The sequence below is a fragment of the Diadema antillarum genome, unplaced genomic scaffold, assembly GCF_040938485.1.
Source record: "Diadema antillarum isolate AM-2024a unplaced genomic scaffold, OU_Dant_1.0 seq00000589_RagTag, whole genome shotgun sequence".
Taxonomy (NCBI): Eukaryota; Metazoa; Echinodermata; class Echinoidea; order Diadematoida; family Diadematidae; genus Diadema; species Diadema antillarum.
Genome location: NW_027271521.1, coordinates 1172329 through 1184705, shown reverse-complemented (window position 1 = coordinate 1184705; position 12377 = coordinate 1172329). Strand labels below are relative to the sequence as shown.

Below are 12377 nucleotides of genomic sequence, written 5' to 3'. Positions count from 1 at the left end.
ATGCAATGACTGCTGTTCTCGTCGTGTTGTTTTTGTAATAACTTCTTTATGAAAGGAAACTAATACCATTTAGCGCGGAGAAGTGTGTGTGTGCGGGCAGAAACGGCCTGATTGTATACAGAAATGTCTGGAATATTCAAGAGTGGATACGCTTAGTGTTAAATGAATCTTATTGCTCATGGAGTGCCAAAATCTACTCAACCTCTTTTGTGTGGAAATTCCTGCAATGCCTCGCGAAATCGAGGAACAGAATTACTGTTTGTCTGTATATGCAGTTGACAAAACAAATAAGCTAGTAAAACCACTGTCTGTTTGTTGCTTGTTTGGTTGTTGTTGTTGTCAACAAAGTTACGGCAATTTACATAAAATGAGGCGAAACACATGTGGCACTCCATAGTTCAGTGAGTAATCAGGCCAAGAAGTACGCCAAGTTGGGAAGCTCAATTGGAGCTTTCAGCAGTTGTTGGTTGTTGGAGAAGAGATTTTTTTATAACTCATGTGAAAGGTTTGAATATGCAAATTATCTATCCTTCGTTGTGGAACGGGAAATACCAGCGAAAGTCTAGCAGCTTAATTATCAAAACTTCAGCTTCCTGCAGTCTGTGAACAAGCATTGGGGGTGTGGGACTATACAGTAATGAGTATCATCATTCTCTACCCAAGATGATAACGATGCCAGTATGAGATTGTGAAACAGTTTAGCCACTGCTTGTTTTGTTTTGTTTTGGTTTGGTTTGTTTTGTTTTGTTTTGTTTTGTTGTTTGTTGGGTTTTTTTTTTTTTTGGGGGGGGGTTCTGTCCATAAAACCCTGCAACATTTGCTACTTATATGCTTTCCCTAAGATATTAGAATATATGCAAGGCTCTTCTTATCCTGTCTGTTTTCCAAACTTCAGCTAGAGCTCAATCTCCGAGGGAAAATAGCATTGGATTGGGTGTAAGACACATGCTAGTGGCACATCTGGTCATGGTCTTGAATGATTGTTGTTCCCAGCTCTTTGTTTTCTATTGCGAAAGTCCGTCTCCATTGTGTGGATGTTTTCCATTGGAATCCTGAACCTTTCTCCACTCGTTTGTCTTTCTTAATGCAAGTGTATCGCAATTGCCACATTAGCACGTACTCGAAATATTGACAACGAACCCATCATCATTTTACCTTGAGAGGAAAAGGGAGGAGTTTGTTTGAGTGTCCAGATTTGATTGTTTGTGTGTTTGTTTTCTTGAAGAGATGCTCAGCCCACAGTACGTAATTGTTAGTCCTGTACTCGCAGCACATGGGACATTCCTTAGGAAGGGTGACCCCTATGCAGATATCATTAGTCCCGTTTGTTTCATGTGCTTTTCATCTATTGCCTCTCAAATACCTCACGGATGCCTGTCCCAAGAGTCAGAAATGATTAGGGGATCGAAATTAAAGGGATAAACGGCTGTCACTGCTCTGGTCACGATGATGATTTTGTACCGTCATGGCCCCTTTCTGCTCTCATTTTTACTTTTTAGGCACGGCTGCACACTAAGCTACTTTTTCTACTGGTCCGACTTATCTGTCGGACAAGTAAGTACCCAGTTTTTTCCATTTTTTACTGGTCCAATCCCCAAAAAGTTACTGGTGCGACAGTGATTTTTACTGGTCAGGGAGCGTCGGACCAGTGCCAGTGCGCAGCATTGTTTTAGGGTATTAAAGCTTCTGTCTGACATGATAGCTAGAGGCTGAGACAAAGTCAACTTATTACTAAAATCATTGTTGACATCAGTCACTGATTAAACAAGCAAACATACATTATTTGAGAAAAACATGATGTTTATTTAAGAATCAGACACGCTTTTTGATATAAAGTTGTTGTTTTTTTCGCATCATCAGCAGAAGTATCAACATTGTCCTGATACAGGCTAAGTGTCAGGACACCCTTACTGTGATAGCCAATGAAAAAAAGACAATCATGAGAGCCCTCTAGTGGCAAAATGTGTGCATTTATCTACAAGCCCACCAGTTTATGCTTGTTGTATTTGTTCCTTCGTTAGCATTGTCACACCATATTCAGTAATGCATCGACATCTTTTTTTCTGTTAATTTTTAGTCTGTTTGAAGGTACCACCCCTCTAATGCCAGTTGTATTAGTATGTATCTGCAGTATTTCATCCCAAGTTGGCAGTTGCCTTCCAGAAAAAGAAATTGCTGTGGCAATTTCTTATTCCTTCTTGTAACAAGGATTTCATAAAAATTGTTTCACTCACAAACTAGGAGCACCTTGCAGTAACAGTATTTTAGGAATCTGATGTCTACCTTCATCTGTCTGTAGATTTATTTATTGATCTATGGGTCTACATGTAGATGGATAATAATGCGATAAAGCTTGTAAAAGCCAACATGCACAGGACCTCATGGAAGTCAACAGAGGAGGAAAGAACAATTCAGGATTTTTTAATCACATCAACTTACGCCATTTGTTGACTTATGCCATGTTGATTTACACACGATTTACGTTATGTCCCAGTGCTGTTTACAAATGAAGCCAACTTTCTTTTTCTGTGAGTCTGTCATTAGAGGTTGTGTGAGCTTAGTCGCATAGGAAACGTCTACATGGAAAAACAATAGCTGCTCCACACAGTGTCCAAACTGTGCAGTTTGTACATACATATGCCAATAGGAGATAAAATCCTTGCCCCCATTTATTAGAAATCAGATACTAGTAGTGAGTTTAAAGGGGAGCACTTGAACAGGTTTTAGTACTTTAGGATGAATAAAATGACATGGGTATTTAGAAAAATCGAAATTCATATTATTTGCAGTGTTCAAATCTATATACGCTTGTTTTACCTTTTCTGAAGAAAATTATTGTGATTTTTGTGTGTTTGGAAGAGCTGTAGATTTTTTCTTTTTCCTGGTCTTACATATAGGCTCATTATGATTGTTTTGTGGTCACAGTAATAACAGGTGGGTCAGTATTTCTTGGCAGAGATTAACATTTTTGTTATCCCCATTGTAGTTATTGTGGCTTGTTCATGGTCAAAGGAGAGATTATTCAGAACAAGTTCAATGATCTTAGAAGCATGTAAAATGTGTGATGCTACATCATTCGTTTGCAGCCCTGTACCACTCAGTTACCATGCCTGGGTTACATGTTGCGCACACTAAAAAACAAAAGTCATCAAAAAGAGTCATTTGTAATTCAGTAGGAAAAAAGGTGATGTTCATTATTCCAAAGGTTCGTTAATCAGAAAATGAAAAGAAGGAATTATGAACCTTATTTTGTTTTCAGATAAATGAACCTTGGGAATAGCAAACCTGTTTTCATTTTCAGATCAACGAACCTTCTGAGTGATAGACCTTTAAAATAAGAAAGTAGCCAGGAAAAATCAGTGTCTTTTGTTTGGATGTATTTTTGTAAAAGGTGCACTCAAGAAACAATTTTTATGCCTCCGCCACGAAGTGATGCCGGAGGCATTATGTTTTCGGGTTGTCCGTCCGTACGTACGTCTGTCCGCATTCGTTTACGCGATAACTTGAGAAATATTGACTGGAATTTTACCAAACTTGGTCCAAGTATGAAGTATGATAAGGCGATTACTTGATCAGATTTTGGGTGAAATCGGCCAAAGGTCAAAGGTCAAAGTCAAGGTCAAATCATGAAATTGTATCCGTTTACGCGATAACTCAAGACTGGATCGAGGAAATTTCACCAAACTTTGTCCGAGGATGATGTATGATGGGACAATTACATGATTAGTTTTTTTAGTGAAATCGGACAGAGGTCAAAGGTCAAAGATCAAGGTCAAATCCTAAAATTTATCTGTTTACGTGACAACTCAAAACTGGATGAAGCAGCTTTCACCAAACTTGGTCCAAGGATGATGTATGAAGGGGCAATTAGTTGAGGGGATTTTAGACATTGGCAAGAGGTCAAAGGTCAAAAGGTCAAGGTCAAATGCTAAAAATGTTGCTATTTCCCTCATATCTATGCAATGCCCGAAGATATTTTATTGAAACTTAGTGTAGACATGTACTACTGTGTAAAGATTCTCCAGAGAGAGTTTCATGTCATAAGGTCAAAGGTCAAAGGTTAGGTGAAAATGTTGTAATTTCACTTTTCTCGCAAATGGTTCAATATATCTTCATGGAACTTGGTACATATGCATGTACTGACTGGCAGGGATTATCTAGGGAATTTAGGGGTCATGGGCCAAAGGTCAAGATCAAATCCTCAAAATTTTACTGTTTCCCTCATATACTAGTATATGCAATGCTTGCATTATTAGTTTTAAAACTTCACCCTAACCAGGCCGGGCTTTTTTTGGGTGTTCTGTGCCCCCCGAGATCTCGGCCATCGATCGCGCAATCACCATGAAATTTGGCACGTGCATTACCTGTGGCCTATTCCACCAATCTATACAAAAAGAAATTGAAATTTTTGTCATAATAATTAATTATGCTAATATATGCATAAAATCATACATTTTGCTCTAAATCAGAAATTAAGCTCCTAGAATCGTGATTTTTGGTGAAAACAGCTCCTAGAATCCTAATTTTTGGTGAAAACAATCTTTGTAGCATTGCTAACAATGTACTTGAAAAAAAAATTGGGTATCAAAATCAATTTCTTATGTATTTTATTGTTTTATGAATTTCTTATGTATTTCCTTGTTTTTCGACCTTTTGTTTTATCATTTTTTTTTCTGCAAAATTTATGACACAACCTTTTTCAAGCATAATTATGCTAAAATTAATTAGTTTCAGCCTATGAAAGTGAAAATATTCGTATCTTTATGAATAAGAAGAGAAAACTCCATTTGCATAGACTTTATTCACAAAATCACGTTTTGGAGCCATTTTTGGTATGACAGGCATCTATAAAACGTCATGCAGTGTCGTAACGGTATGCGCAATTTTCACGAAAATGGTGTCAAAAGATGCGCGAGACTTGAAAGTAAAAAGTCAGCGAACGACGCGGTCAAAAAATTTCGCGCGGCGGAGTAGTCAAGAAAAATGTCGAGGGGGGGTTGATTCAAACCCCCCCCCCCGCCTTTTTAGGGTTATTACCTGATGGAGATTCTCTGGGAAATTTCCAGCCAGAAGGTCAAAGGTCAAAGGTTAAGGATCAAAGGTCAGGTTTACATGAAAAAAAAATCTATTTTGTACTGTAATTACACTCTTTCTTCATACCCTGAAAATTACTCAATGCATAAACTTATAACAGGGTCGGTCAGAAGTCAAGTAAAACTGCTCAATTCCCCAAATATATGTACCTGCACTCTTAGACAATTATAGCAAACCCAGTTTGAGGAAAGTGAACATTCAAGATATTTCTGACAAACCTGTCATATCAATATTTTGCCAGTTATGTGAAACTGTCATCACACATTGTGAAGACATTGTACTATACACCTATTGGGAGAATCATGCATTATGGCGGAGGCATCAGTCGCCATAGCGACATTTCTAGTTAACAATGAATCAAAATTTGACCGCATTCCCCTCACTTGTAGTCAGTTCTGAAACATTTCTGGAATAATACCAATATCCATGTTACCAGACATCCAGGCCATTATTGCTCGTATTGTGTCATCATTGTTTTTAAGGTTTGAACCTTGCCTTACTCTAGAGGAACACTGCAAATCTTTGACTAGTCACATGCCACAAAGTTAACACAATTGTCTTAACAGTCCTTTGATTTAATATGCACAGTATTTCTCATTGTAGTGTAACCTGTCGTCTTTCAAATACTGACATTGTAATGTAGAATCCAAAGGCAAGTTGTATTTTTAAAAAATTGTGATATCAGTAAGGTACTGTAAAACGAGTAATGTTTGTGTGCATTTTCATTTTGCGAATTTCGCGAGAGCCAAGGTTCGCGAAATTTAAATGAATGCAAAAGTTCTTGTCTACACTATATGCATTGAATGTTAGAGGCACCTCGCAAAAAAATTTCATGCTGCGAAAAAGGCTGTAGGCTCCAATTTGCAAAAATTTCATGCCGCGAAAATATTGTGTTTTACAGTAATGGAGTCACAAAGGTGGCATCCTGTATGCAAGCAAGTAAACCATTCAATTTAATCCGCAAGGGTTTTGGCAGCCGAGTTACTTGGAACTGCCTGTGCTGAATGTTTTTTCAGGACATACTGTGAAATGGGTTTGTTACCTGCCAAGATGAAACAATTGCACAAGTTGTTGAACAATTGGGATTGGCGGTAACTTATTACAAATCATAATAGGGAACGTAGCTTTCTCTTCAGGATGAAAGTAGAAAAAAAAAAGGCTCTCTTTTAGCTAAGACAATTTCATCTTTTTCATTGTCCTTGAGCTCAAATCTCTGTAGGCGATTAAAAAAGGGATATCATATGATGTCTGTGTAGTTGTTTAACTGTGTAGGTTGATATTGATGAGACACCATCACTTGAGAATTAAATTATATTAACTAAGTCTTTGGCGATGATAAGGTTATGATGCTGCCAGTTCACCATTTTGATCGTACAGTAGAACCTTGTAATTAAGAGGTCGGTTGTAGCAAAACCATCTCATAGAACACGGTGATTTTGCAAGCCCAAACTCTTCACATTTTATTGTTGTTATCGTTGCTGGGCTTCTTTTGTTTTTTGTGCCATAATATAGTGAGAAACCTGATATACATGGTAATTGTCGTGGTTATTGCATTCTCGTTATGAGGTCCCCATGTCTTACAACTCAACAGCCTGGCTTCTCAACAATATTTGTGCACCTGTGCTGGACTGCCTAATCATTATTCTCCTTTCCCAACTCTTCTCTTAATAGTACTCTCGATATCTATGTTTGAGTCAAATGACCCATTTCTGTCCGAGTGTCACAGGGCAAATTTTTATGTAACAAGCTCGGCTTACAGGGAAATTCTTGCCTGTCCTTAGAATTCCATTGTGTTCAAATATACTGTGAGTAGTAGACATTAACATCTTTGTTACCAGTGGATGTTTGTTTCACAGCATTTTGGAAACAGTTGAAAAGAATTGCCCATCTCGCTAAACTCGCAAGCAAGTTTCGGGATGCTTGCAGCTGTGAGTGTTGCAACAGAAGAGCGTTATTTTCTGTTGTGTTTGTCATTTCTTCTCACCAGCAAGCCCAGATATGACATGCAACTCCCAAAGTTGGTCATTGCTGTTCCATCCGCTGAGGTGTTGTTGAGTTTGCCAAACTCAACCTCCTCCTGCATTGAAAAAAACAAAACAAAAACCTGTTCAATGTCATACTTCCCCAAAGTCCTTTGTCTTTTACATATACAGCAAATGGAAGCTTACTCTATATCAAAAGATGCATTATCTAGCTGCAGCCCTCAATATGCTTGTCTTTTAAGATATGACCTGGGCAGTGTTTACTGCAGTGTAATCAATGTGGGTATTTCATTGATTTTTTTTTTTAAAGGAATAAAGCAAGATGATAATGAAGTGTCCATGTATTTGGGAGTTGACCATGCCAGTACGAAGCTGTGCATTATGAAGTGACCCATGGCCATGTGACCTTTGACCACTGATGGTAAAATGAGCTCCCGTGGATTCAACGGAATGGAGAAGAGTTTTACTTAACTTGCCAATACTGCATCTCGCCCATGTTTTCTCCAGTTGCACATGTGTGCTTGGTACCAGAGAACAGTAACTCACTTTGGGTATTTGTTGTGACTGTAGCAATCCCCCCCCCGCCCCTCTCTCTCTCTCTCTCTCTCTCCTTTTTACTCTTCTTCCATTTCAATTTCTTTTGTTTGTTATTGTTTCCTTGTTTCCTTCATTTCCTTGTATGTTTTTTCTGTATTTTTTTAAACATCCCTCATACCAGCTCAAAAAAAGGAAGTCATTTGCTAATCTGAATTTAAAAAAAAAAATGATATGTGTATTGTGTGTGCCACAATAGCCTGTCTTACAGCATTACTTTTGCCAGTTTGAAGAATAATCTGCTCATTTTTTATGTACGCTGTATTTGTCTTTTTTAGCTGTTTCATCCTGCACTGAATGGAAACAGTAATCATCAACTTGTGTTTAAAAAAAAAATGAAGTAAGCCTACGTATATCTCATATACACACTGTTGTGAAGAGCAAAGTTTAAAATGGCAAACATGTGTACTGAGAACAAACATTTCTACTGGATGTGTACCTTTGAATCGTAAATTCAAGTAATATTACTCTTTTTTTAGCTGACTGAAACAGAGACAGTTAAGTGCTGTTATAAGCAAGTGGGGAAAAAGGGAAGTTACTGCAGAGAAAGGTATTTATTATGAAAGAATTAATTGTAATATTTCTATGTCTAACTTGGATTTGGTGCAGAATTTCACACAAATTATGTGTAAAGTTCTAGCCGTTTCCTTGGATAATGTCACTGAATCGATCTTCCTATGTGTACATGTAGTAAAATTGTCTTAGATTTATCACACTCTGTATGTATTTTGCGACGGTTGCACCAGTGAAAGGAAAAATGGAATGGTTTGTAAGTTCTTGTTGTTTTGTTCAAGTTGGAATAAATACAGGCTAACTTATTTGATGCCTCAAATGATAATATGTGTTTGGCGTGATTTCATGACCACACCCGGAGATTCAATTACTCATGTGTAGGGAAGTGAATTTCTGTAATGAGATGTGTGACAATTTTGTTCCCCCCCCCAAAAAAAAAAAAAAAATGTATATATATATATATATATATATATATAAGATACAAGTACTGATTATCATTTATAATGATACTTTTCATCTCCAACAGGTATCATTGTTGAGTATGACAATACAGTTTGCAGCCTCATTAATTTGTTATCCAAAAGAGTATACGTAATGGTAGTGTGTGTACGTAATAAAATTTATATGTTGTGTTTGTGTCGTGTATGAGTGACCATTCAATGTATGTGTGTGTATGTGTGTGTGTGTGTGTGTGTGTGTGTGTGTGTGTGTGTGTGTGCTCGTGAATATGTGTGTCAGTCTAGCCTAATTCACTCCCTCATGAAAAGGAGAGTATAGGTAGAAACTATTTCTGTAGAACAAAAACACAGAACAACCAAAATACCTCTTAATTTATGGTAGGTATTTATCTCAAAGTGTGGTTCGCTGCTCAGAGCTTTTGAATGAGTATGGAGAAACTATCGTTTATTGAGAAACTATCGTTTAACATCTCTAAGATTTATTTGTTTTATATTAGTATTGTCTCGGGCAAATTATTTGATGTATAGGGCCCCATTTTTTTCTCTTTCTTTTCTTCCTGAAAAACAACAACTATCGGCAAAGTATATCTTTTCAGTAACTTGACAAAAGCCTATATTATGTGCAAAAATGTAGTACATCTCTATCTCTCACGGAGTTTCATTTGCCTTATGGCCTTTTCAAGCTATCTATATACAAAATAAGAATGATTAGTATCAATATGTAAGTGTACTTCACGCTACACAAGCTTTCTATCTGGATCGTATTATCTTTTTGTGTCTCTTTGTTTATCAAAATGATAGAACTAAAGAAGTATATAAAGAAGGAGCGTAAGAGATCGAGTATTACCAGTATGTTTTGCATTCTTTTCAATGAAAGTCAAGCACTTTGAGTATAAAATATACATTCCCGTTAGTTCTGTTTCATCATACACCATTGCGTCCATAAACTTCATCCTATATGCCATCGGGCGCAGCTGCGAAGATGCGCTTTTAATCCCGTGAAGTATGGAGTTACTATGGGCATCCGTTCTTTTGAGTTTGGCGGTTGCCTGGGTAACCTTATTGTCTCGCGTCTCCTGGCAACTAGTCAATATGGTCATGCTGAATCCGGGTTGACCAGCTGACCGCAGCCCATGTTCTATTCACGTACCTTGGACCAGGGTCTATTGAAATCACTTTGGAGCGGGGACCATTCATTTAACTAATGAAAAGAAAAGCGCGCTCAACTTAGCGAGTCAGAACATTGAATCATACAGCATGCCAGATTAGTGAGGGGGTCGTGGTTCCTAAGCAGAGGATGCCAACGACAAAAAGATGAGAACAATAAGAATAACCTACCCCACTGACGACCTTGAGCTTTTGTTAAGTTTCAGGGTCAAAAACTGATATCTAATTGGCCTTGCTAGATTAATGCTGCTGTTTAGTAGTTGTTACACATTGTTGTAACGTCCGCTTCGTTTAGCATCAATTTAAACAGGAATGTAACGTCTGCACCATTCACAAACCCTCCAAACGGTAACTGACACTGAACGGAGTGTCATAAAGGTAGCAGCATGGATACAACACAGCTCTCCAAAATCACCTGCTCAACCACGCTACGCGCTGATGGCCCCACTTGCATGTCACCGGCTTTCACGTCGGTTACACCCCCGCCATCCCCGCGTGAAACTCCGACGAAAGCCCACGATCACGATGAACACGCCAGGCCACCGCATTCGTACGTCAGGCTCGTCATCCTGGCCCTCCTCGAGTGCGAGGACAACCAGGGAACCATTAAGGAGATCTATGAGCAGATCACGAAAAAGTTTCCATACTATCGAGAAAATCGCCTCCACTGGAAGAACTCGGTACGACACAATTTGACCGTGTTCAGATGCTTTCAGCGGATCGCCGGAGCTGACGGCGAGACGTCCCGCGGGTCTTACCGCTGGAAACTGACCGGCGACTGGCAGACGACACTGATGAAGGCCGAGGCTCTGCAGGCCCGAAGAAAAACGTTCGACCGGGAGACTGTAGCAGACGACGAATGTTTGAAACAGAAGGGGAAGCGCGATAAATCGAAATCGCAGGCGAGGAAGGAGAGGGAAAACGCCAAGCGAAGAAAACGCGACAGGGCCAGGCGGTTGAAGCTGAGATCCGCCGCGGCGTCTCGCATGATACAGCGGTTACCGCTGGCGGAACGCAACTCGTTCGGAGTAGAAACGCTTGAGAAGATCGACGCACCGTTACCTTCTCGCATGCCCACCCCTCCCCCGAGGCTCCCGGGCATCGAAAACATATTTCTTCCAGCTCCGGTCATCAACGTCACGCCGAAAAAGAAGTGCACATCCAGTATTTGGATCGGTTCTCCCGGAATCGACATCAGTGTGGGGCCGATTTTTGCCCATGAAGAGGAGCCCGTATTTGAAGATTCAAATCCAATAGACAAATTCTGGAGCGTGAGCGAAAACGACATCGATCACAAAACTCAAAGCGAAATGCCATACGGTGGGGTGGTCAATTCAACAATACTTAACCATCACGATGCTGGTCTTGGACAATGGTCATCGGAATGTAAGTCGTCACAGTTCCCGTCATCATCGTTCAACGAGGTGAGCTTCTGGGACCCGAAGGAACCGGAATTTGATATCTTGATGGAGCTCATGACCGTTGACCCCGATTGGATGTCGATAACAGAGGAGGATTTTTTGATTGGATTATCGGTTTGATCGAAGTTTATGAGTGTGGCATGTATTCACTGTATTGATTGACATTTACCAGGCTGCTACCACAAGACTGCGTGACGAGTATAGTGTTATCCATAATGTTGTTACTCTTGTAATCATGGAAATGGAAACTTATACATCAAGAACAGGAGATATGAATCATGATAATGTAGAAACCTAATCTGTACAATACTATTCCCCGATCACTTGCTGCTCATTTTTATGAAGTAAATTTTATGACATACGTGTACATTGCGTCATTTTCGCTCATCCCATTTGAATGCAGTTACTATTTTGCGTGTGTGTGTCTGTCTGTCTGCGAATTTTCGCTCTAAATGATTGTAAATGTTACAGATTACAAAATTGTATCGTGATGTGATTGTTCTGAGCTGTCATGAAGTCCTTGAAGTAATCGCATCTGTTTTAATCAATTCAAATTGATAGCAATAATTCACGATTTATAAAATTTGAAATTAGGCCAGGACACGTGAAAATTTGTGTCTGTGCTACGTACTTACTTCTCAAGAAATTAAGCGAGGTGTGATATCTCTCTCAGAAAATCTTTCTTTCTCGTCAATGTTTAACGATGTTGAAGACTTGATATTTGAAAACACAGTTGAAAGTGGTTGAACTCCTAAGATACCTGACTTCGGTTAAGTTTTCAACGTTGAGAAACATAGAAGAAAAACTCAGCGTGAAATTTGCATACCAGGATAGGCATGAGACGGCTATAATAGTGTACGTGTGACTACTACAAAGTTATGTAAAACAGTTTTTCACCGAACAAGGTATCGCTGCGTTGTAGTTCAACGTGGAAAAATCATTTATACATGCTAGGCAACTATATACATACTGCTTACAGACGCATGTGCGCCTCGACGTGTTCTATGTAATCAAATATTGTCAAAATATGTTATAAAGGCCCTCACTGTATCACTGATCTCATAGAAATCAGATATACGCAAAACAAACCGGAAAGGAATAATTAAAATGAGTTTAAAAAACCCTACTAATTCAACCTACATTGAAAT

The 12377-nt window shown here is 39.0% G+C and overlaps 1 protein-coding gene across 1 annotated transcript; it reads left to right on the top strand.

The window, feature by feature from the left end:
- Positions 1-10194: 10194 nt before the first annotated feature.
- On the top strand, positions 10195-11349 carry LOC139735639 (uncharacterized). The gene has a single exon (XM_071646389.1). It carries the CDS (start codon positions 10195-10197, stop codon positions 11347-11349), a length of 1155 nt encoding a protein of 384 aa, XP_071502490.1.
- Positions 11350-12377: the final 1028 nt, after the last annotated feature.

What these genes read in the sequence shown, in the direction of transcription:
- LOC139735639 (XM_071646389.1), top strand. Translation starts at nt 10,195, where the DNA reads ATGGATACAACACAGCTCTCCAAAATCACCTGCTCAACCACGCTACGC.